Here is a 26191-nt window from a genome sequence, read left to right as displayed (position 1 = left end):
TGTATTTAGGCCACCCCAGGTAGCCTTAACCTCAAAGAGACATTCTCTTCTAAATCAGATAAAAAAAAACACAAGAATCTTCTCTTATTTGACTTCTAACATACAAAGCTCTCAATAACCAATCTCCATCTTATATTACAGATCTCATTGCTCCTTATTTTCCTAAGACAGCACTTTCACTCTCAGACTGCAGGTTTACTTGTGATAGTTATCAAGCTCCTCTCTTGTGGAACCGACTTCCAGTTTCTGTCTGTGAGGCTGACACTGTCTACTTTTAAGATTAGACTGAAGACTTTCCTTTTGGATTGTGATCCCTCATATCAAAATGAGGATTAAGTCAAATTTGGTCAAAATGATCTAATTACATTTTCAGATTCTTGGCTTTAAAAGCTATAGCAGGTATTTTGATACCTGCTTCATTCTGATATCATATGTAAATCCATATATATGACTTAATTTGTCTTGTTGGTTACAATAATACGTAAATGTTTGGTCTGAATCCTAATTTTGTCATTTTAATGAGGAATTTTMGATGTCCTTATAAAGAGGAAACCTCAAGTAATATCTGAATATTGAGATTTCCCAGTTTGAAAGAAACAAAACTTTGCTAGCTCACAGGCAAAATCTCAAAACTTTAAGGCGTTTTTCTTCAAAATCAGGTTTTTTGTTACTACTCTGAAAAAGTGCTTCAAAATGTTGTTTTATGATTATATTTCAGACAGTTCATTCAAATGATACATTGATAAGGCATTTATTTGTTATATTTTGACAAAATGCAATTTTTAACATTTTAGTCAAAGCACTATATTTGCCTGTTTCTCCATATCCCACTTTTAGACTTAATCCTCGTTTCGATGTGATGGCTCACAAATAGGGCTGTTTCTTCATTTATTCAGTTCTGCTGCTAAGACTACTAGAGGACAAACTGATCACATTTACACTCTCTGCTGCGGTCTAGCTCTACTCAGTGTGTTTCTATTTGAAATATTTTCTATCAATAACGTGTTATCCTTTGTCTTTTTTCCTGTATAAAAAAAGACACCAGGACCAGTCCTACTGTGTCCTCTGTACCTCTTCTGTCCTCCCAAACCCAGCCGGTGGAGGCAGATGGCCACCTGTCCTGAGRCTGGATCTGCTCAGGAAGGGAGACAGTGATCAGTGATGAAGTGATTCAACACAATCTGCTGGCTTCTTTAGACTGATTGTTTTTTTGTACAGTGCCCTGAGATGACGTTTGTTGTGACATGGCYCTATAAAAATAAACTTAAGCTTCAGAAATTGTCAAGTTCATGACCATTTGTGGTTTTGTTCTTCTTGCACCAATTTCGTGTGAAGATTTGTTGCAAATGTTTCACAATTTGTGCCCATGACTACCATCTATTTCTGTGGCCCCAGCTATGTGTGACTGTCTTTAGGAATGAGCCCCGACTATATTACACCCTGGTCCCTCCCCCAGAAGCGGTGCTAAAGTAACAGCTGATGTCAGTCCTGCTTAAAGACATACACACATCTACGCACGCGCCACAACCTGTCTAACAGGGGAGGCACAGTGGAGGAACGGTCAAAGGGGAGGGGGTCTCCTACACCTTCTTCTCCCCTGCCCTCCCTGTCAGATCAGCACTTGGCAAGTGGGAAGCTCTCCATGCACCACTCACAAATCCACAATCCAAACCCTGAAACCCAAGTTACTACAGACAGAAAAGGGGCAGGGTTATCTACTGCTCTCTGGACCCCCATGTGCTGGCTTGGATCATGGAGCTGCCCTGTCTTCCCACTGAGACCCCCACCACAGTCAGCTCCTGCTCCACGGACCCCCCGTACGACAACTGCCCACCTTTTGGCCAGCGAGAGAAGGCCAGGGAGAAGGAAATGGAGTGTAGGGTAGTGTGTCCTTTAGTAAGCAGACCCCCGGGACCCAGCAGCCCTCCGCCCGGTCTGGTCCCAGCTCTGGCTGAAGTTCAGACAGCGGTTGTTGGAGGAAGAGAACCTGGACCCTGGCCAGATCGTGGCTACTACAGCTGCAGACGAGACCTGGGGGGACTGGCCTGGGAGTCGGAGCTGAGACCAGCCATGAACAAAGCAAGAGGACAACAGGGAGTTTACTGGAGAGCAGAGGAGGGGGTTTATCTGAGCCAAAGCCCCAGCCCATCACAGAGCGAGGAGCATCAGAGTGCTTTGTCCATGTATGATAACCTCACTGACGCTGGAATAACTGGCAGCCTCCAGGAAGTCTTCAACATGGAAACAAGCCTCCAGGAGCYCGCCTACGAAGCTTTGATCCCAGAAGAACTGTTGCAGGACGACACTGCGAGTGAAGGCAAGAGCCCCTGGTCGTCTTGTGAAATCATTCTTGCTAAGCTGGACCAGGACAAGGAGCAAGAACGGGAGACAGAGCTGGACTCAGTATCCTGTGATTTAGTGCAGATGGACCATCCTARGGCAGGTTCCACACAGCCATACCAAACCGCATCCCAGGTCCCGTGGCTTCCTGTTGAAGCTCAGCCAACACTGTCTCCAAGGGTGCCTCCTCCYGTACCCCTCGCTGACCCCTCGGCCAGTGCTCTTCGAAGCATCCTCACCAACCTCCAGCAGCAGATAATCAGGCAGAAGGAGGAGTACGAGGCTCGGATTATCAGGTGATTTTCAAATTGTCTTGAAAGTTTCTCTTTGCTACATGTAAAACAACGTTTTTAGAACATGCTCATAAAAAAAAAAACTTTCAGTCCTCTGACCTGAGATTTTCAGCTTACAGTATATTTTCTGCAGAGTAGCACAACTTTCTCACATCCTTKAAAGCGGAGCGTGTGTATCCAGTAAAATGTGCCGTTTTGGTTCCTCATTTGACTCCGAGCTTCACCCTATATCCTGTTTAGATCCCAGAGCTGAAGTTTCCCACAGTTCTCTCCTGACACTTGATAATCCAAACACTGACCCTGTTAGARGAAATAAAACAATACTTTTCATCCTTCCCTCTGACTTTGCACAAGTTCACAGCTGGTCAGTGGAAAGTGAAAATAAAAAAGCACACGTTGTGTGGCTGACATATAGAACACGACTCACGACACTGGAAAGAGAGCTAATTTAAGGGTCCATGCTGCTGACCTAGACACAACACATACCCCATTTATTACTGATAAAGATAGAGCATGCCTCATGTCAGGCTTTGGTTCAAGTCGGTGAGGACAAGGAGAAGTGGGTCTCTCAGACCTTCCCATTTGTCATGAATGAAGATAAATTACTGGTCAGAATTTGCAGTTGCTTGGTTTTGTTTTGTTTTAAATGTACATATTACAAAATATTGGTAAAAAATTGTTGCCTGCCACCATGAAAGACCAGCAATCATGCAAATGCATGTGCCTACCTGTATGGGTTACCTTGTTTGTTAGCAAAATATCTTATTACTTATTAGGCGGATATAGAGACTCTTGGAAATATATTTTTTAAAAAAGTAACTTTTGGGATCAGTCAGTTCAAAATGGCCACCACAGCTAGTCAACCATAGCAAACACAAAAGGGTTACAACTCAGTCATTTTTACAGATACTGAACTAAAATTTGGTGGGTATTAACTGAGAGGCTCCAACAGATCACAAGAACTCTTCAAAACARTGGCCTACAAGGTGGTGAGTGACATTGACAACTTACAATTTTAAATGGGCTTCTATAAGTTTGACTCGATTTTAAAGAATGCATTTGTTAAAGTAAGGGTGTTACAAATATTTTTGACAAGCTGAATAATTAAACTTAGCTCAAGAAAAAAAGGAAATTTGCGTTCGGTAGATTTCTTTGTTGTAACCATGCTTCTTGGCATTAAATCTTGTACCAGACACCTGACTGGCAGCACCTGTGGGTACCACAAGCACAAAAGTGTCAACAGCAACAGCAGAGGAGATTTGGCAAATATTTCATATGTGCAACCCACATATTCAGCTCTACTGCTGCATGTTCCTTACAAAAGAGGAAATAACAGGCTTTCCAATGGTGTAAGATTTATTGCCAAGAAGCATTGTTACAACAAAGAAATAATCTACCAAACTTAATTTTCTTACTTTTTGTGCCAAGTATAAATTTAGAGAAACTTCTGACACACTTATAACTCCTTTAACCTTTAGAAGGAGAATCCAACCCGCTTCTTTTCCACCAAAACTCTGACTTCAGTAAAAATTCCTATCCCTTCCTCTCCATGCTACCAGCCTGGAGCAGCGAAACGACGAGCTGCAGGCGGAGGTCGTTCGGCTGAAAGCGAACCTGTCGCAGCAGCGGCACTGGTACGAAGTCGTCCAGGCAAAGATCGTGGAGTCGGAGAGCGCCCGGGATGCCGCGGAGCGGCGCAACGCCACGCTGCAGAGGGAGATGGATCAGTTCTTCGACACCTTTGGAGAGCTCAACAACGAGGCGAAGAAGACGGAATACATCGTCAAGAACTTTTGAGAAACTTCACCTGTAGGTTGTCTGATGTGATCAGGTCTGAAAAGGTGTCTTAAAATCTAGCTAAGGTCTTTGATGGTAGTATGTCACAAAGTTAAACATACTCCTGCTTAAATGAAAAAAAAATAACAATGTGAAATAAACTGTATTTGTCTTATAAAGATCACGACAACCACCAGAGAATCACTGATGTCCACTTTATTAGTCTGAGTATGGGGAAAAGATGTTTGGCCAAGTGATAATGTTGTGGTCATGACAATCACCTGGGACATCTCTGAGCTCTAAGAAGAGCTGAGGGTTTGGAGAACGACTTGGCCACTCATCAGGATTTTGTTTTTTTTGTTTTTTTTAAGGCATGACAGAAGGAATAAAATCATGGTTGTGTACAACATGGTGTCCTCTGTGATTCTGTAGTGTCATATTTCTGCTTGTCCAACACACTGTGCAATCAGTTAGGGAAAAAAAGGTAGCTCTGCAGTTCATTTAAAAAAGGTTCCTCTTTAGGTTGCAGGGTCCGGATTCTAGTCAAAGACTCCCCCGACTCTTGAACTATTTTAGAACGACTGCGTGCGCTTTGTTGRTGGGCACACTTCATCCAAGCGCTCTTCATTTACAAACTGGGCTTTCTTAAAAATGACTCGAGATAACAATAAGAGTGATGCACAGTACAAACCAATATCACAAACACACATAAAGGCTTAGAAGGCAAGAAAAAAATGCAGTCAGGCTTTTGGAACCAAACAGCATCATGATGGTACTTAAAGTGAAAAAATAATAAAAACAGACCTGAATGGACTTATTTTATGACAAAATCTACAGTATCTTACAGGTGGGATGCCTTCATGCAAGCTCAACAAGATTCTTGTTTCTGTGTTTGTGTGTTGTTTATGACAGATTTCATGGTTTGTTTTGGAACTCTTCACAACTAAAGGAATGGTTCAGAAAAGAGCGACTCGTGCTTTTCTATTAAATGCTTTAACAGGAGGCTGACAAGTTTCACGGGCTTCAGTGTGGTTTGTGTGCAAAATTTTGCAAGAACAAAACAAAATATATAAATACATGTGTCATAATGTTATTCCTCTTTTAGACTTACAGGTTTATGATCTGCCTTTGATATTACACACTGATAGTCGGTACCTTAAGTCAAACAGGGTTTATATATCTACAGATGTGTTGACAGTCTTAATGAATCTTATCTATCTGTAATGAAAGGGTCTATAACCACTGAGTGTCAGAACTTGACAGCTTTACGTACAGTACATCATATCAGGAAGTAAAACTGTAACACAGAAACCACTGCACCTTCTAGCTGTTAGAAGGAAAAGCTTGAATTCCACGTCACACATGCTAATAAAAAATAATAATAATAAAAAGAAACAGTGCAAAAAGCACCACTGTGGAAATCAGCAATATTCTCAGCGTGCTAGAGAAAAATCTAATTTCAGATCACGGTTTGAACGTCAGACGAATGCAAATCGCTTCATAACGTTTTTGTTCTTTTTGGCGTAACATGCATGARGGCGGCTGACGGCAGGAGTCTGAGATACGTTTGCTCTAATTTGATGACAAAAAAATCTCTGGTCTCAATACATCTAAAAAAATAAACCTATTAAAATACAGGCATACAGATCAAACGTCAACTCGCCCCCTCCTTCGCCACACACTCTCCTATTAACCTGAAACCATTATGGAGGCTTACACCAAAAAACTGTGTGCATGATCAAGTTCAACATTCACCAAGAAAAACAAAGAGAGAAAACCAAAACTGACACAAAAGATAGCGCAGATAGATTTGACCTCTGGATGGCAAAGCGCCACCCAATCACACGGTAAAGATTTTTTTTTTTTTTTCAACATTAAGGTTTAAAAGAATTAAAGAGAAAGACCAGATTTGGGGGCTAAAAATAAAAACAGGAGGGGATAGTTGACAGATACTTTGTAAACGGGTCAGAGGACTGCAGGAAGCGAACAGACCCCCTCGTGTGGCGAACGGCGGCGCTCACTGACTCTCGTCCAGCGGCCCTGTCAGTGTGTCGATGCTGCTGCTGTCTGTGTCCGACGCCAAGGTGTGCTCCGTGGACATGGATGAAATGTCGTTGGCCGAGGAGGACTGGGAAGCGGAGCCTGACACCGCATCTGACGAACACAACAAGGAGTACCAAAATATGTAGAAGTAGCCTACAAAACTACGGTGAATACAATAATACTTTGAGCACATATTCAACATACACGGCAAGTTTTTTTTTTTTTACCGTATTTATGAGTATATAATGTGAAAATTTTAACTCCAAAAATCATCCATAAAGTTGGAGGGTCATATTGTACACAGGAGTCAATTTTGACCTATTTTTTTCATGTAGTACCACAAAAAAATTCTATAGTATTTTAAAAATAAATAAATAAATTAAAAGTCACTGATGATGAAAAAACTGATATTCAGTTCTGTTTTCTAKTGAAGTGGCTTAAAAGAATAATATTAATAAAAAAGGAATCAATTTTGACCAATTTTTTTGTACTACCCCAACAAATTTCAGTGTTTTCTGGTATATAACTGAAATGATATTGTGTCGGGGGGAATAAATCATCCTCTGTCCTCCCATTGTTGTGAATAGCTTAAAGTTGTTTTTTATTTTCACAACAGAGTCAAAAAGAAGACATGGACGTCAGCGCGTTTGTGTGCTAAATAAGACCTCGAAGATGTCCATCTTTTTAATTTAATGAACAGCTTCTTCTCTGGCAGTGGATCACTTTTCATTTTTTAGAGTAATAAAAATAATCCTCAAGTCTGTATGAAAGTTTTTATGCTTTTATGCTCAAAAAACAGGTAATGCATTATACTCAATGTGCATTATACTAAATACATTAAGGTCACCTCCTACTCTATAGTTCCACCTGAAACTTCCAGCTGATAATCTGATGGATGATGTGTGAAATTACCTGAGCTGTCTTCTTTCATCAGACCGTTCTTGTTCCTCTCCTCCCAGTCGATCACCTCTTCATAAATAAGTTCTTTGAGGAAACAGAAAATGTTGAGCTGTCACTGGGATCTAAAAATAAATGCAGCTTTATGGATTTCAGTACAGACCTGTGATTATGTCGGCTCACAAATTCCAATGACAATAGCATTTAGCTTATTTTGAGCCATGTGTGAAATTCTGCCTGTCACAAGGCATCAAAGACTATAACACGTTTAAGTGCGCGATTGTATAGATAATTATATATAACATTATACTGCATCAGTTCTTTTTGACTCAAAACATGCTTTCTTGCTTTATGGCTCCATTACAAAATAAAAAAATAAACTTGAATGTTTCCCTGTTCTTTTAAAACATTTTTTTACACAGATCTATTCAGTTACACCTTTGAGGGTCTAATGCAATTATGCTCCACACAATAATGGAATAAATTAATTTAACCTCTACGTTAGCTGCACTCCATCTGAACAAATAAACTCCTTATGAATCCAGAAATCTGCTGTACTATCCTTATRTACTGAATGTTACATATTATGTTACATTTTTGTTTCATGAAGGGAGGTTTATATGGAAGTTTTAGATACACAACAAAGAAAATATAATTTTAAAGTAATATTTGTTTATCAGCAGATAATATGAAGCAAAATGCTGAGGTGTAGTGTTAATGTGTGTCTCTAGAGGGCAGACTATCCCACCTTTCCATTGTTCAATGGTGTGCTCTCTCTCTTCCAGCTGCTTATCTGAAATCTGGGGAGGAGGCTGAAAAACAAAAAGGAAACATAAWTCAGGTCATTTACAGCTACTGCACCTCTGAAGTGCACCACCAGGTGAGAGGAAGCGTCTTCTTACAGCGTCTGCCTCTGCGGGGTCGTACCACACGTGAATGTAGGGYTGATGAAGGGCTTCTTCTACGGAGATACGGCATTCAGGATCAACGACCAGCATTTTGGAGAGCAAGTCCCTGGCTTGACACGCTGTTTGAACAACACAGGAAGGGCTGAGTTAATATGGAAACAAGTGCTTGACAGCATTTCATAAAGGAGAAAAACTGATTAGTTTCCCGTCTCTTTGCAGGGCAGGGTATGTAGGAGCAAAAGGTTCTTACTCTTCAGTTTGTCATGTTCAGAATCAGAGGGAAAAGCCCAGTCRGGGAAAAGCTCTGCGAAGCTGACGCCTGGATACTGAGGCTTGTTCATCACATAGTTCCTGACGGTCTCCATCAGTCGGTTCATAAACTCTAGACTGGGCGTTCCCAGAATTTCAATCACCTTATTCCACTGGTCGATATCTGAACATCGTGTTAGTTATGGAAAAGTACAGGCCTCATATGGCGCATTGTAAAAGGCAAAACATAAACAAAATATTCACATGTAAACAAACAGAAAAGTACAACCTTTTGTAGGAGCGCTGTATTTTGTCGTAAAAAAAAGAAGCAGCAACATTAAAAAAATATCAGTTATACAGATGAACTTTGTTCAAAATGATCACATGTTGGACCTGGAAAGTGAGTTTTCTGATGCACAGAGGCTCTTACGAGACGTTTCAGCTAGGTAATATATCTCCCATTCTCTCATACACATACATCAACGCTGAGCTACCTTTTGTGAAGAAACTCTAAATAAAGATCAACATGAAGCTATATTTTGCAATGAACATCCACCATTTTAAGATCCGTTCTGCTTGTGTGGAGGAGCTGTGTGGGGGAGGCGTGTTCTGTGGGGTGAGAGCTCGGCTGAGGACTGAGCTCCAGGAAGGCACTTTGTGTAAACAGGCGGAGCTTTGTACCAGCAGCTCCACYTGGCTACAGGAGATTCAAGCAGGGTTCCCACACCTTGGTCAACATCAAATTCAAGGACTTTTCAAGGACTTTCCAGTACCAATTTCCTCAAATTCGAGAACCATGCGCGACGGCAGTTACCTACTACTACCACGGAGTTTTACCAATAAACAGGTTTAATATCATGTWAATTCAATGAAAAACTGAACAACATAGAAGTTGTTGAGTCAGAATCAATGAAAGAAAGTGGATTAAATGTATACCCTACATTCATATCCACAATACATGGACATGTAATTATATCAGAGGTTGGGCAGCTCAGTTTGGGAGGAGGGGGTGTGAACATGTCCAGACGCTTGGTGAGGACAGGAAGAGCTGTGGTTCTCTCATTTGGGCTCAGAAAGAAGACCCGCCCTCCTCTGCTCTGATTGGATAAAACTATGACTATGGTTCACGTTAGTTGTTGAAAACCACGTCAGTTTACCGTAATCCTGTGTTATCGACAGCAACAAATGTACGATTTTTTTAATTAATTTTTTTTACAGTAGGAACCCTTTTCAAGGATTTCTCAAACATGCATGAATGAGTCAAAGCAACACTGGATTTGTGTTTGATGAGGAAACGACATTATAACATGATATAAAGCTCAAAAAAGACAACCTATAAACAGTTGAATGAACAATACACTGTATTTTTTGTCTTCCAAGAAAACAAAATGTGAGGATAAATGATAAATTTAAAAAAGATTAAGTTGTATTTGTTCCAAGTTTTGCATTAACTCCTCAAGAGGATGTTATAATTCTTCGTTCTGGACAAATTTGTTGCATCAACAAACTGAATAGAGTAACATAACAATTCAAATATCCCTTTCAGCATGGCTAAAATACAGATGAGCTTCATGGGCTGCTGCCTCACAACTGGAGAGGTAATTACTTCCCAGGATGAAAAGCAATCTAACGCTCACATTTCTGCCCTGCATCCATTCTCTGACACTTGGCTACAAATGATTTTGCTGATGAATGAGAGGCAACCAAACAGATTCGAAACAGACACACAAACACTATAAATGCAAATGAATTGCCTCAATCTGATTCCCTTCAACAATTAAGAGAATTACAGACGTCTGAACCACGAGCTCACCGATTAATAATCACTGAAGAGAAAAAAACAACAAAGATCTTTGTTTATAGTGAGGCGTGTTGTAAATCGAACACACAGCAAATGTCAAATGGTGTGTTTGGAGAACATTAACAAGAAAAAAAACACTTTGATGGAGATCTGACGAAAGGTGAAGATTGCAAAAAAAAAGGAGGGGACAAGAACAAGACGATGACAAGTGAAGGATACGATCGGTGCCCTGGAAGATGACGCTGCCCTTTACCATCTCTCCCATGATGCACCCCACTGACCAGATGTCCACTGGAAACAGAGAACACACAAACAAACACAGACAAGACACACAGACGCAAAGATATTAAACTGAAGTGACATTATGAAAACAAAAATAAAGGTTTACAGTAAAAACGACATATGAAAGCTGCACAGATGGACGGTGATGAATGGCTTCAGGGTGAATGACAAACAATGAAATGCAAAACACCAGCGCTCATTGTTTTGCTCCGTCCTCTCGCGGTGCAGTGGTCTGTTGCTTTCAAGATACAACGCACATCTTCAGCCTGGCTTTCTCTGCTCTGGATTAAAACTGGCTGCAGCCTTCCAGGCCTTTCTCCTGCTTATCAGTTTACACAGCTGTTGCTCTATCCCTCGCCATCCCCTCAGTGAGTGCGAGTGTGAGTGTGAGTGCGAGTGTGTGCCTAACACGGTAGGATGTAGTTTGTCTTTCCCTCTAGCTCGGAGTTGGCTGTTTGCTTGAAAGCGTTTATAAGTGATAAAAGGCCATTTACTCATTTCTCTGCTCGAGTTTCACGGGGACTGAAAACTACATCTCGCTGATAACGTCTCTGCAGCTCTGTAGATAATTCTGGCCCGCGTCCTCACAGCTATAARACGAATCATAAAAAATAAATCTGCTCAATGCACGGCAGGGATTTTCAAAATGAATTCTTAGTTTACTTGTTTTGTCTTGCTTAGTTTATATAGACCAATCAGCAGGTAATTATTTCTAAAATAATCAGGATGGAGCACAGATAGTCCATTTAAATCAGGCACACCCATAAGAAATGCATCGTTACATATGACACTACACATTTGTGTCAAACAGTAACTAGGGAGTCTTGCATGGCTGCCTATACCAGCAGAACAATACCAAAGTTGAATTAATAATAATGAATTTTTTTGATGGAACAATCTTATATCTAACAGTGACTTTGGAACACATTTAATATTTTAAAACGTTCAAGAAATAGCAAATGTTTTGAGCTCTGTGCACTTTCTATTAACTTACAGCCTACTTTGAGCARTTGTCTTAATTTTGTCAGTCTTTTCTTTTATAAAATTTAACTCATTCTCATTTGTATGAACAAAAGGGCTTGGTATTGTTAATAACCTCAATTCACTTTGTTTTAAATTCTATGYGTCACAATTCYATTCAATTGRGATTTGATTTTATATTGCTTTAAAWAKCTCAATATCAGTTTCATATTAAGAAGTAGTACACAAATAATTCATTAGAGTSCAAYTAGATAATTTTTAGATACCCATTTTCTTGCCCATATAAACAGAAATGACATTTTTGAAAAATAAAATCTGAAAATAAAGCAGTAGCACATTAATACTTGTTCTAAATAAGGAGTGCAAAGATAAAAACATGARAAACTGGCCAGGGGATTAAATCGAATCAGGATTTTCTGAAACAACATTGAATTGGAAAAACATATATTGCAATGCAGTGATGAATTTACATTTTTGGTAAACTCTAATGAACAGTAAACCCATATAGTTATGATAAAAATCACTTTATATCAGCGACTGGTTCTRCTGATCTCTAACATCTGGCATTAGCCACTTAAAAACTCTTATCAATCGACCTTTAGTTATGGATGTTCTCTAGATTAAATTTAAAGCAAAAATATAAATCAGGATTTTAGGAAAAAAATCAACTACTGCTGTGACAGATGAAATCAACAATATCGTCCCAGTGTCATCTTTCTGTGCTAAAAAAATTAAAATAAAAGAACTATCAGGTTACCAAAGACGAGCAATGAAGGATACAGTCCTTTCCAGGAAAGAGGACTTTGTGAGAGATCATTTCAGCCATTATGCAGCCGACTGACCACAGGTCCACTGAAGCAGAGTGTTACAAGAGTAAAAGCATTTAATAGCAATGATCAAGACAYCCAACAGTGAAAACCAGCAGAAAAATAACTGGATTAAAGACTTCAGACTGTAAGAAAAAGAAAAAAAAAAAAGACCAAGAGGATTATTTTCTCTCTTTTGTTCTAATGACTTTCACTTCGTCTACATTTTGGAGCTCCTGTGAAGATGCTGTTGTATTGTGAAATCTTTGTCTACTCATGTCAACATTTGAAAGATAACTTATCTTACACAGCTGCACCTACCATTCTCCTTATACTTCATGCCCAGGATGACCTCGGGGGCTCGGTAGTATCTGGTTACCACGTAGGGGGTCATCATGAAGTTAGTGCAGGCTGTCCTCGCCAGGCCAAAGTCCAAGATCTTCAGAGTACAATCAGACTTCACTACTATGTTACTAGGCTTCAGATCCTGAGGGGACAGAAAATCTATAAATCTACAGGAAAATATGCAAAAGAGAACATTACACAAGCTAATAATTTACAGAGAAATGTTGGGGGGTTAAACTTGAATGATCAATTCATTCAATAGACACAAAACTGTTATATATTACAACGTTCCATGAACGTTAATAATGTAAAAGTGGTCATTTACTCTTAAAAGTACCAATGTAGTTTGTAAAGTGTYCTTTTCACTGCATCACACTTTAAGGCTGGTTTATAATCTACAAGTTTATAGATCACAGTTGTGTCTTGCTGACATMGTTCACACCCCGAACTCAGATCCTGATCTGTGGCATTGCCCTCAGTCAGAACTAGTTTCTTACTATGCACTGAGCATTATGTGACTAGGCAGAACTTTGTGGGTGTGTTTGTTTTTGAGAACTGGCTGCAGTGAGATGATCTCTGAGTGGCATGTACTGAYGAGCAGCTGAAAGAGGCTGTCAGAAAATACAGCCATCATTACAGTTGTTTCAGCAAAACTTTTGCACAACCTTTGTGCATAGAGTCAGAGCGGCTCTCTGCTGCTGCGCCGACAGAGAGAAAGTGTGCTTCAGTGGGACAGCGTAGGAACATGTTCCCACAGTGTATGTTGGAAACAGTGGCAGTGTCTTGGTGACAAGTTTACACAATAAAGTAGCACTCCTCCTCAGTTCACACAAGAAAGACCAGCTCTTCCAATGCCTCCACCATCAAATGAAAAATAAACATCCGCTCGGGTAAACGCACTGGCTGAGTGGATTCAGTTTGAGTGTGAGGTGTGCTGAAGTGGGACGACAGTGGGTGGATTTTAACAGTACTTTTCTTCTGCAGTTACTGTATTTTTGAGAGTACAATGTGAGGAATTTAATCCAAAAATCATCCATAAAGTTGGGGTGGGGGGTCATATTACATGGGAGCAAAATTTGACCAACTTTTTTCTAATGTACTACCACAATACGTTTTAATACTTTCTTGTATATAATAGGGGTGTCCCAATATAACTTTTTCACTTGCGATATGATACCAGTATTGCAATTTTGAGAATTGGCCGATGCCGATATTGACCCAATACCATATCAGTACGAATCACACACTTTTACCTCATTTGTAGTGTGAAATCTTAGAAAAGACTTAACCAAATCAAACAGTGAAAAAGAGTAGGTATGAGAAATATTGACCCWTTTATTTTTAACTAATGGATAACATACATTTTAAACTGAAGAACATTATACAAATTAATAAATTAAGTTAAATAAATTAGAAGACCCTGAAAATAAAACATAATAAAAACAAAAGMTACTTTTAAAGTGTAAAAAATTCAAAATCACTCCAGTTATTTTTTTACTGTCAGCCTGGTGCTGCTTTATGGTGGGAAAAACTGAAGGTGGGGACAAAACAAAACCCCGCATTATTGTCCTGTGTCCAACTGTTCAAAGTTAAGAGTCCACAGTTCCTATTTTACTGATTGTGCCCAAAACAACGTGATCATTGCACTTAATCTTCACTAAAACAAGTGTGTAAACAGATTAAACATCACTAATAACAAGAGCAGAAAATAAATAGTAAGAATTAGTCAGTGAATTAATTTGATAGCTACCTTTCTTACTGCTGCATTTCCACTTTCTACAGTCCGGTCATGTGGAGATTTCGCTCCTGCAGGGAGCAGTTTTTAGCACTGCACGCTCGTTTTCCAAAACAAAATCTGCGCTCTCCATTTTCTGTCCATCAATCCCAGAGCTAATCCACGGGCAGCATTCTGCTGATGTCAAAACCGTAAGCGTGCTGTCCTCGCTTCTGCCCGAGAACTACCGACCGGACCGGAGAAAASGTTCTGAAACAGCGTGGTTGGAACCATGGAGACACACTGGACCGAAGCCAAACTGAGTCGAACAGCATAGCTGCTGCCAGGGCAGAGCCTGGTTGTCTCTCCGGTTTAAAACCTACACGGTTCTGTTCCCACACAGAAAACTTGTGCATGACAKTTTTGCACTTAGCTTCAACTCTGTTTTTGATGAAAATAGAAAGTACTGCTGACATCACTCCTACTTCTTGCTACTTTGTTAGCGCAGCATGTTGTAATCACATGGGCTCTGCATGCTGGATCCAAGCGCTGCTGGATAGAAATGCTGGAGCGGATTCAGTGGACTGCTGGAACGGACTGCTTATATCGGAGTGCTTTTATCAGAGATTCTTTATGCAGGTCGATAAAATCCAATACTTGTTTTTTGGCTGATTTCGGACAGATATTCAATATCAATATCAGATKGGGACACCCCTAGTARATAACTGAAATACTGTGTCGAGGGGGATAAATCATCATCATTCCTCCCTCCTACTGTTAAAACAGAGCCAAAAGACAACTTTTCATGTTAACCGCGGCAATGAGAAGAAGACTTGGACGTTATTTGCACGTTCGTGTTCTGATAAGTCCATCTTGATAATTTAACAACCGGCTTCTGCTCTGGGAGCAGGTAGCTTTTCAGTGACAAGCAGAACCTGTAGCTAGCGCTGCTCGTCATCAGCAGTCTTTGCACTGCAGCAACAAACACGCCCACAAGACTGTGTCCCCAAATGTTCCCCCTCCAGAGGATGCACCGCGAAGCCTGAAAAGTCCTGACGTCTGTCCGAAATTAGTGGTAGCACTATACATGATGATTACACTGTTTTATGCTTTTTAGACAAAAAAAAATGAGAGCTGCATTATACTGGAAACGCATTAAACAAGAATAAATACGACACTCTTTGAGTATGAATTGTCCTTGCAAAATAAACGATCTTAACTCACATCAGCAAGATCCAACATCTTACCTGTTATTGAAGTATAAGCAGCCCTTTAAAGCCATCAGCTGTACTTACTCTGTGGATGATGCCAGCTGAGTGGAGGTGCCTGATGCCACAGAGGATCTGGTAGAGCAGGTAGGACATCCTCTCATGGTCCAGGTCCATGTGGATCACCTGACACAAGCTGGCATCCATCAGCTCCATTACCAGATACCTACGAAACAGGGGAGTTAAAGTAAATGACTGGGCTAACGTGTCAAATTAAAGTACAAGAAGAGAGTATTCAACACTTAGAGCAGAGAAGGAGAATGGCAATTAAAGTAGAAGATTTTAGTTAAAATGAAAAAAAAAAAAACATTTTAAAACACTTCAGCTAAAATATTCAGATTTCACAGCAGAGCTGTTTTAAAGCCTAAAAGAAACTCCACTGTCACTCACAGATCCTGGAATTCCTCCAAAGACTTCTGAGGCGTGAAAACATTGATCAGACGGATGATCTGCGAGCAGAGAGACAAGCCATTAGTTCACTTTGTTCTGCTCACATTCACTTCACTCTGAGAGAGAAACTGTATCAGCAGTGCAGAGTCGACTCTRTTCTTCTCTCAGAGTACTTTTAACACTTCAGCTTCCAGTCGTTTCCTGATAAAAACTTGGGTTTGATGAAATTTTTCGATATTTTAGAACTGATTAATATTTTATCATCTTGCAGATTTAAATTAATAACCACCTTCTTTTATTTGCTGGCATGCTTTGTATCTCTACAGAAAAATACAAATCAGACACATCTTTTAAAAAAATGAAATCCTTGCATGAAATCATGTCTTACATTTTTGTGGTTCACACATTTCAGTAGCACGAGCTCCCTGTAGGCCCGTTTTGCATGGGTCTGGTTCTGAAAGGGCCGACAGAGCTTTTTCACAGCCACTGGTATACTGAGGACTGTATCTAGGGCAGAGCTGGACACATAAAGGAGAGAACAGAGACAAAGATCAGCAACTAAATTCATCATTCAGTCTAGTAAAAAACTAATTTGTCTTCCCTGAGGTGAAAACAAATTAGCTTTCTATCAGTCTGCATTTATCTAAAAAATGATATAAGGTTTATTATGGATTTCATTTTCTCAAAGAGGCATAAAAGAAAAAGGCTCAAGCAATCAATGTAACAACAACTAATTGATAAAAAGATCAATTTATTTATATTTAGCCTCCCATCACAAGTAAAATGTGTTCTTTACAACCAGAAATATAAAAAACACATGAAAACATGCTTGATGTAATAATAAATGAATATTTTACATGATTATGTCAACAATCTGAGCCCATCAAGTTGCCAAAAAGAAGCATTTTTATTACCACACATAATAACGTAACACCACACGAGCCAAATAAAGAACTGACTGAAATAATTAATAATGCAGACCCTGAAAGATGAGTGATTTGGTTCAAGCTTAATTATTTTTTTATTCACACCACTTTTTTTTTTTAGAAAGATGTCATCCAAAGGTTATTTCAACCATAATGGCAGACGTTTCAGGGGAAGTTTAATCTCTTTGTTTTTGATGAAAAGCACAAGACATGACATTTTAAAATGCAAAAGAAAATTAAAAATGATTTTAAAGATGTCAAAATGTCCAAAACTAAATTAGGCAAAATACATATTACATTAAATGGTAAATGGTACTTTATTTGTCATCCATGCATGTTCCCATGCATTGATGAAATTTGTGCTCTGCATTTGACCAATCACACGTGAGAAACACCCAAGTGGAGCAGTATTTTTTTTTATTTGCCGTGAAAGTAGAAAGTTGCTTTTTACTTTAACTGGAGAATTTTCAGCTTGACTAGGAAGTGGTCAAGCTACAGTAAATTTGGGAAAGATTGATGGTTTTGTTCATTTATTTAACAAATTTATGCTGAACATGAGTTTGTATTTTTATGAATTCCATTTGAGGTTAGTCAAATAACAAATACTTTCATTATTATCATATTTTATATGTAGTCAATTTTTGTATTTATTTTTAAAATATTGTTAAATGTTATGATTTCTTTTTGAGGCTCTTGTTTTAAGTTTAGTTGCTAAAGATGATACATGCTACACACTGTGGCTGATACTTCCAGCAACGCTTGTAAGGGGATTGTTTTTACTTAATTCGGGATAAATGGCATAAAAAAAGTTTACACAATGTATTTTTTAGTGGTTTAGCAGAACCCTATTTAGTGGAAGCTAATTGGTTGGCTAACAGTTTCCAAAGTTAGCACAAAAGCTAACCCGCTAAATGAGAAATTAGCTCCGCTATTAGCCATAATACTTTAGCGAGTCATTCTAAAGCCTYAAACATACTCGCTCCGARGCRGACGGGTCGACGCGCGGTCACGTGGTGGTTCGGCAGTCGTTTTCGCACAGACCTTTCATAGTCCCTACGACACCCCTGCGCAGATTTCGGGAAACCCCCCTCCCTGAAACATACGTCACTGCATGGAGTTCCCCTGTAACAGCCGATGATGCAGAAAAAAAACTCAGACTCACTAGATGTATTTATCCACATCTGTCCTGGTTAAAGCTCCACAGTTTTTATCAGTCAGATTCCTCCGTGCACAATGTCTGTTTTATCTCCATTCATGAGTTTTTTACGGAATGACTTTCTTTATAAAACTCTACTTCCTGGTGTCGGCTCTGGGAGCGAGTCTGGTTTTTTTTACCCCTCTTTTTTTTTTTTTACCGAGTGCAGCAGCGCATTCAGCACAAACAAACAAGCCATAAGTTTTTCACGGTTTGACTATCTTATAAAACTCTGCTTTCTAGTCTGGGAGCGAGTCGAGTCGTTCTCTTTCTTTTTTTTTTCCCCGAGCGCAGCACAAACAAACATGCCCACGACCAATCAGACCAATCACACATTACCGTCGACAAGGGAGGAGGGTCAAAAAGTTCTGCCGGCGGGTTGTGCCAAAAGGGGCTGTCGACACGACGCTGAGAAGTCCGGTGACGTAATTTTTGTCATTAAACTGCGACAACCCGTGCCGACGTCGACAGTTCGCAGCGAGTATGTTTCAGGCATTAGTGTAGGGAAAGCAGAGACGCTGAAAGAGTCATGGTAAACCACAAACACTATCAAACAAGCAAAAGCCTCTCACCAGACAATGCCTTGGGCCCCGGAGCCGATAGCACGAAGCTGCTGGTAGCGCTTGAGGACAGTGAAGGTGGAGTCTCCCACCTGGACACTGTAGAACTGTCCGTCGGCCTCACTCATCCTGCTGAACAGTCAGGACCACCAGGACTGTCTGCAGAGTCAAACACACACAAACACGCATCAGTTTCTCACTAAAAACTCAAAACAGTGAGCTCAGGCTGCTCCACGGTTAGAGGATTACTCGTTTGATTTTCCGATGGGTCTGAAGCCAGACAATCTATCACGGCTCTCTGCCCAGTTTGGTCAACAGTACGAGTGGGTTGCTGCTGACGTCAAAGCTGTTGGTGTTTTGGTGTGTGACTGTGTGTGAGCATCATGGAGAACAGAGGAGGCTGACAGCCTAGTGTTCCCGAGGCTCTTCATTGCCATCTCCACACACAGGCTGACATAGTCATCATCAGTACAGACACACACCAACACACACTGAACATGGTGTGAGAATGTTTTAGCAAAACTGCTTCGAATTCTGAGTACAAACATGTAAAGAAACACACGACGTGTTTGAGGGTTCATAAGAACACCGGCAGCTTTGCACTGATTCACATGGCAGGAAGTGGAGGGGTATTATTCTTGGCACTTGTTTGTGTACGTGTGTGTGTGCTTGTATGTGGGCGAAAACACACACCATTGTGTAGCTATGCAACAGCGAGCAGTAATGTTCGTTTGTCATTCGTTCAAAAAACAGCCACAAGTTAAACTGAGGGTGATTTTTTTTCTTCATCTTTGCATGACAGGATAAAAACAACACAAAGACGGGTCAGTTTGGATGCTCACAGACAAAATCCTAAACACAAAGCAACAACAGAGGAGATTTTATGATTGAACAGAGCCTGAAAACATTTTGTTGCCTTGTCTGTAAAACTAAAGCATTCATTTTATACAAAATCAAAGGAAAAGTGAAATACATTTTTTAAATCTGAAACAGACTCTTTTAGGATTAAATATGTTTTCAGTGACTGAATAAACAATATTTTCAATTGAACAAAGGCACTACTTTGTAAACTATTTTAACTCCTTGTACATTTTCTTTTCAGATAAGAGTAAGTTACAGGAGATCAAGTGTGTTTTTTTTTTTAAATTTTGTCTTTTCATTTCTACTTAAACTTTCATTTTGTAGCAAGCAGTTAAAAGCACGAGGCATTCTTTCTATTTACCCCGCAATTTTTTTTTAATATTCTGAACAGGTTTAAAACGTAGACCAGATTAACTACAAATTCTTGCTTCAGAGCTGTTTTGTTGTGATTGAGGGATTTGACAATCCATCAGTAACATTTTCTAAAAGGAAACACAAGCTGCTCTAAACCTGTTTATATAATTCAGTATACTGTAAATCTTTACAGAGGTTTATAGTGTGCAGTGATGCACCATCATCAGAAGAAGACTGGCTTTTGAACAAAGACGGAGACTGTTGTAGGGCTGGGCATAATCGTATTGTGTGCGATTAATCGTCAGAAAAACATTGATTATTTTTTTGGCACTCGARGATTAATGCGATTTATGCCACCAGGCAGATGGACTGGAGATTTCAGTCCGCTCGGTGCTCCTTCCCACTTCAAACATGATGAAATTTTTTTAAAAAGTTGTGTAATTTATTTATCTATCAACACAATTAAAAATTTGATGTATAGCCTGAAGTCTGTAATTTTGACACAATTTGGAACAGATTTTTACGAATCTTTCCCACTAAACTGGTCATGTGACTAAGACATAAGGGTGTCCATGGACTCAAGAGGATTAATCATCAAATGAATCGTTATCGCCTTAATATCACAATTAATCATGATTAATTATTTTGCCAATATTGCCCAACCCTAGACTGTTGTCTCAAATCTTTAGCCTGGAGGATGCTGCATCCTTAATCTCGAAAAAAAGAGAAAAAAAATTAAATGAAAAAAAGAGAGAGATTTAGCAGAACACACTGGAGGCTATCTTAAGGCTCTGAAAATTTAGTGGCATTTCTGGATTTGGTCAAGTCATTTTTATTACACAGTGAACTTTATTTTGTAGTTACACACTCCTTGATGAGTTGTGTTCCCTCATGTGGGATTTTGTTGAGGAAGCAACATTTGTGATATTATCTTTATTAGAGGTAGTGTCACTGGACTCTGATTGTTAGAGTCTTAGTGGCAACAACAAACTTTTGAGAAAACTGACTAAATTTCCATCACCTTCTCACTAATAAGAAAGCTGTGTGGCTCAGTTTCAAGCAACCTGTTTTTGAAAACTGCAGCTGAGTTTTGTCTTGCAGAACTGTATTCTAGGCCATGCACATTATTTTTTTATTACATTGTACTTTTTACCTAGCTTAGCAGTTAGCTCCCACATTTATGATTTAATCTACAAGAGCACACTTCTGAAATAAAGATAAACAGATTTAAATGGGTTTCTTGTATTTATCATTTATAACTGGCGTGGTTTTATACCAGGACCTTAAAGGTTGTAGCCTCAGATGTTTTCTGCCATGAGGACAGTTCCTACGTCAGCACTCTAAATCYGAAGTCCCCAACCCTGGTCGTTGTGGCCCACTGTCCTGCATGTTTTAGCCGTTTAGCTGCTTTAACACACCTGATTCAAATTATAGATTTATCTTCACAGAATTTCATAAAGTTTAGCAGAAGCCTGTCAATGTCTCAGTCATTTCAGCCAGATGTGTTAAAGCAGGCAATCATCTAAATTAGGGCTGTGTATTTGCAAGAATTTGGCGATACAATACATATCATAACAGAGGGGTCATGATACAATATATCCCGATATATTGCGATACTGTAAGCAAGGCAATATATTGCGATATATTGCGGTTTTTTTTCCCAAAAATTCTATTAAATAAAAATCTCTTACTGAAAAAAAAAGTAAAGCTAATGTTTACTTACGATGCTAATGCTACCCTTACTCTCTAGCACTCAAGAGGTAGAGTAGCCAAATAGCTGGCTCACTGCTGCCAACTCGTGGTCAGAGGCTGAACTACAACATAAAAATGAACTGTTGGCAAGAAGGTTGTCATTTTAAACCTTAATTAAAAATCGATACAGGGCTTTAGAATATCGATACAGTATCGGGAAATGAAATATCGCGATATTTCAGTGTATCGATATTTTCTTACACCCCTAATCTAAATCAGAGGTGCCCAAAATGGGACCCATGYGCCAAAATTGGTCTGCAAAGCCATCTGATTTGGCCCATCAGCAGTTGTCCTGCTACTAGGTTGTTTTCTCCTGTTTTATGTAGAAGCACTATATTTCCACTTAGCCATTCCAACCACTAGGCTGTAGTGCCGATAGTCTTAACTCACGGTAGCCTACTTACTTTATCTTTGAATTATTTTAGAAGTAAATGTAAAATACAAGTAAACTACAAGAGATGTTTAGATTAGATTTAAATACACATCTAGGTTTGCACACTTTATAAGACCACAAATGAAACCATGAGCTTTTGCTGCTCAAGTGTACGTGAAACTTCCTGAAAAAAAGTGGGCTGCTAGCTTAATCATAAAAAAATAAAACAACTTTACTTAAGAAGTATTTTCATTTCATGTATTATATTATTGCATTTGGTCTGCAGCCCTCAGATCGATTTTCATTTTGGCCCTCTCAGGGAAAATATTTGGGTGCCCCTGAACTAAAACATGCAGGACAGTGGGCCCCGAGGAACAGCCCTGGGTGGATACCTCTGCTCTACAGTTATGCAAATTCATTTGAGAAGAGTTTGAGACAGATTCAAGACATCCACATTACGAAATTGTTCTAAGAGAAAATTCTTGAACCAAATTCTTTCAACGTGTTAAAAATTTAAGTGCCAAACACACTCACAAAAATTGAAATTCAAATTGAAAACCCAAACATTTTAAGACATTCTGCATGAACTGTGGGCCTGCAACTGTAGCATGAACTAAAAAAATTAATGAATAAAAAATAAAAACATTCTCATGTTTATCTACATTCTTCTTCAGCTTTTCTGATAGTTTTGCCTCTTTTTTTTTTTCATCCAGTTTAGGCAGAGCTGCAAAAGACTCAACTTCTTTTTTTTCTCTTTTCTTTCTATTTGATGTGTCTTGTTTTTTATGCCACTGGCATCTCACTTATCTGGTCTTTTCTGGACTCCACCCAGTTTCCCCCTCAAACAGCCTGGCAGATACATTTTTATAAAATAAAAAATTAAATTATAACATGCAGACGAGTCGACCATGCTTCATCCAAATAAAAAGGTTGTGTTATGACTGTACACAGAAAAAACAAACAAAAAAGTAAAGGTTTTATTTTACCCTGCATTATAAATGAAATATTCCAACATTTAGGCTTGGAAACTGCAATACAGTTAGTTTGATTGTATTGATTCTCACATACACACTCGTGGGGGGAGGGGACCATTAATTATAAGCAAGACTTGTCTCGGCCAAAACAAGAGAAGAAAATGTGCAATTAGTTACTCGCTAACAAGCAGATTAGCATGTAAAGGGGAAATTTGTGATACGCAGTCAAATAAGCATTGATTAATGAAAAACCCAAACCAGTGAGGTTTCACTGCAAGGTGGGTGAGTCACAGTGTTAATCACTATCACATTTCTAATCCACAGTGATGATGTCATCAWCATGACACAGCTGCACCAGTAAATTTGGATTAAAAAAAAACACAGTTCATAGTAAAAGAAAAAGGGAACTGTCGGCTTAAAATGATTACAAAGAGGGATGCAGTTAAGAAAAATGTTTTCACAAACATTATTAAAGCAAGAGTGGGTAAACAAGCAGTAGGGCTGGCAATATGCCCCCCCACCCAAAAAAAAATAATTTTTTTTCATCCCAAATTTGATTTTCAATTTTAATTGATTTTGTTTTCCACTTAACGGAGTGCCTCTGTTTCAGACGTTGAAACACATTTGTTGTACTCCTGCTTTTTGTAGCAAGAGCCTTCAAACAGATTTTGCAGTGAGGTGATTGTTGCAAAACCTAACCAGTTCCAGAAAACTGAAGAAACAGTGCCTTTTTTTGGGTGGGGGGGGATTAAACCCTCTTTACTAGCTGCCATATTGTCATGTCCTGTACCAAGAGTCTTGAGGGACAGGTGGGGTAACCTCTGAACTACAGAAGCCCCAAAGAGTGCACTGGTGAGAAAAAAAAATCCAGATTTCCCCAAAATTAAATCTTTACAAATGACAAATTCGAATTAATCAATTAAATCGATTTATCGGCCAACCCTAACAAGTAGCCAGTTATGTMTTCAATGAGAATTAGTTCAGCTAATTGTGTCCGTTTTGTAACCCGTTTCTTACTTTTGMGTATTCCTTGGGTATATAAGAGGAAAGATGGAAGTGTCAGGATCATTTTCTAGTTAAATATGTTTACACTGAGTATTATGCAGATTTAATTATAAAAAATACATTTATGAGATCCTTATGAGGAATAGTTTATTACTTTACAAACACTAAAACTGCTTTAGTTTGGCAGGTTTTCTTGACAATCTTTGGCTCTCCTTCTTGCACAAGAGCATCGTTCAAATGGAAAAGCTTCCAGAACCATTTCCAAAAACAAACAAACAAAAATTACTATAACGTAGGGTTGGGAGAAAATATCGATACACTGAAATATTGAAATTTTTATTTCCTGATACTGTATTGATTTTGAATTGAGGCATAATTGACCAATGTAAAAAAAATAAATAAATAAAAAAACGTGAAATACAAATCTCACAGTTGTTCAGTCTTATTCTGGTTGTTTTAAATAAACTGAATGAATCAGATTGTATGCATGTGTAATTCATGGTACAATTTATATTGAGTCTTGTTAAATCAGGATCTTTTGCAGAAAGTGGCAATACATCACCTTGCTTACTGCCATGTAGTTTAGTGTGACCCCTATGCCATGATATGTAGCATATCACCAATGTTTTTCCAATACACAGCCCTGTGGTGTATCAGTATGGTGACTAAAATTACTGTAATAATGAAGATTGTTTCAACACTTTGCTAAATTCAATATATTTGTGACCTTCTCCAAATGGGATTTATGAATGAAAAAAAATGAAGAATAGTACATTGTTTTCCAAATTTTGATTGTATGCTTCATGTTTTTGTTAGTATTACTGCAGGGAGAGCTGATAGGAGCAGTGACCTTCACAAAACCATCCCTAACCCAAACTCACCACAGTCCAGTTCAGTTGGATTGGCTCTGTTAGTGAGCTGGCTATGYGAGCAGGATAAATTGGCCTTAAGAGTCTCGTCTTGAAGCAGGGATACAAAACCCACCTACATCCAGCATGCTGTTGCAGCTTCACGTGTCAACGACACTGTCTATCTTCAGGATAAATGATGTGATGTCTTAAGATGTACAGWACAGCTACCATTCTGTGGGTCTGCTCTTTAAATCGCTACTGAATGTCATGACACATTAGCACAGAGTGCATATGGASGGTGACCCACTGACATAACAAATAAACTAAATATGGGTGAAAACAGCATGCCTTCACCACACATGAAGTGTGTTCATTCATACTAGTGTTGAGCTTATTTAAGTGCAAATTAATGTTTGTGCTATATACAAACAACGTGTGCATTGATAAGCCATTGTTGAGACAAATAGTTCAAACTGAGATCCTATAAATTTCCACATGACGCATGCGTACTGTAAAATACACGCAATCCCAGTATGACACATCGAGTCCGCAGCACTGCTGGCATTCGGTGCTTTAATAATCAAAAACCATCGACTAACGCCAATAAAGTTACACCAAAACGAACGACATCGACGTATCCACTTCTTAGGGCTCCAAATTAGCTGGGCCTACACTACCAGTCTTTCCCAGCTCTGTCGGCAGCAATGCGGTAGTCGGGCCGCCGGGGCTGAACTGAAAAGCCCTGGCGGTCCAGGAGACGACAGGAGGCGGTGGCGGCTGCAGCGGCGAAGCCTACCTTCTCCGTTCGCGGCTCCCAGGGAACTCCCATGCATCCAAGACTCGACTGAAACTCTCTCCCAGTCTTTCAGGAACCGCTGTGAATCGAAAAAGTTTCGGAAAACCACCGTTTTCACTGTCACGACTAACAGACCTTCCTCTAGTTCTAAGCTAACTCCAGCAGCAGCGCAGAGGGAGCCACAACAAGCAGAGACTGAGAACTTGGTGACGTCATCACGCAAGGTTGACGTCTATTCTGCTTCCACCCCTCCTTTATTTAAACCGGAGGAACGACACTTTAAATAGCGAATTTGAGCTTGTCAGAAAATTTACTAGAATAAATAAATATTTTTCATTTGCTGCTAAAACACTTGTATTACATCTATCTATCTATCTATCTATCTATCTATCTATCTATCTATCTATCTATCTATCTATCTATCTATCTATCTATCTATCTATCTATCTAT

At 39.2% G+C, this 26191-nt stretch overlaps 2 protein-coding genes across 3 annotated transcripts; one reads left to right on the top strand and one right to left on the bottom strand.

Moving 5' to 3' along the window:
- The first annotated feature begins 816 nt into the window (after nt 1-816).
- LOC106517570 (uncharacterized) lies at nt 817-5785 on the top strand. The gene is made up of 2 exons (XM_014008487.1): nt 817-2636; nt 4193-5785. The coding sequence occupies exons 1-2, from the start codon at nt 1753-1755 to the stop codon at nt 4428-4430; spliced, it is 1122 nt and encodes a 373-aa protein (XP_013863941.1). The 5' UTR covers nt 817-1752; the 3' UTR covers nt 4431-5785.
- On the bottom strand, nt 4611-25976 carry mapk9 (mitogen-activated protein kinase 9). 2 transcript variants are annotated; one of them, XM_014008473.1, is made up of 12 exons: nt 25741-25976; nt 18787-18933; nt 16482-16611; nt 16094-16152; nt 15731-15869; nt 12698-12863; nt 12351-12422; nt 8508-8690; nt 8252-8376; nt 8098-8161; nt 7365-7436; nt 4611-6563 (listed from the first exon to the last, which is right to left on the bottom strand). In XM_014008473.1, exons 2-12 carry the CDS (start codon nt 18900-18902, stop codon nt 6427-6429), a joined length of 1263 nt encoding a protein of 420 aa, XP_013863927.1. In that variant the 5' UTR covers nt 18903-18933; nt 25741-25976; the 3' UTR covers nt 4611-6426. The 2 variants fall into 2 exon arrangements, with proteins under 2 accessions (XP_013863927.1, XP_013863920.1); XM_014008466.1 differs by lacking the exon at nt 12351-12422 and adding an exon at nt 10527-10598 and having other exon boundaries at nt 25741-25975.
- Between the last annotated feature and the right edge of the window lie 215 nt (nt 25977-26191).

The sequence above is a fragment of the Austrofundulus limnaeus genome, unplaced genomic scaffold, assembly GCF_001266775.1.
Source record: "Austrofundulus limnaeus strain Quisiro unplaced genomic scaffold, Austrofundulus_limnaeus-1.0 Scaffold1, whole genome shotgun sequence".
Lineage (NCBI taxonomy): Eukaryota > Metazoa > Chordata > Actinopteri > Cyprinodontiformes > Rivulidae > Austrofundulus > Austrofundulus limnaeus.
Note: the sequence above shows the minus strand (reverse complement) of the source record. Positions and strands in the feature narration are given on the sequence as shown.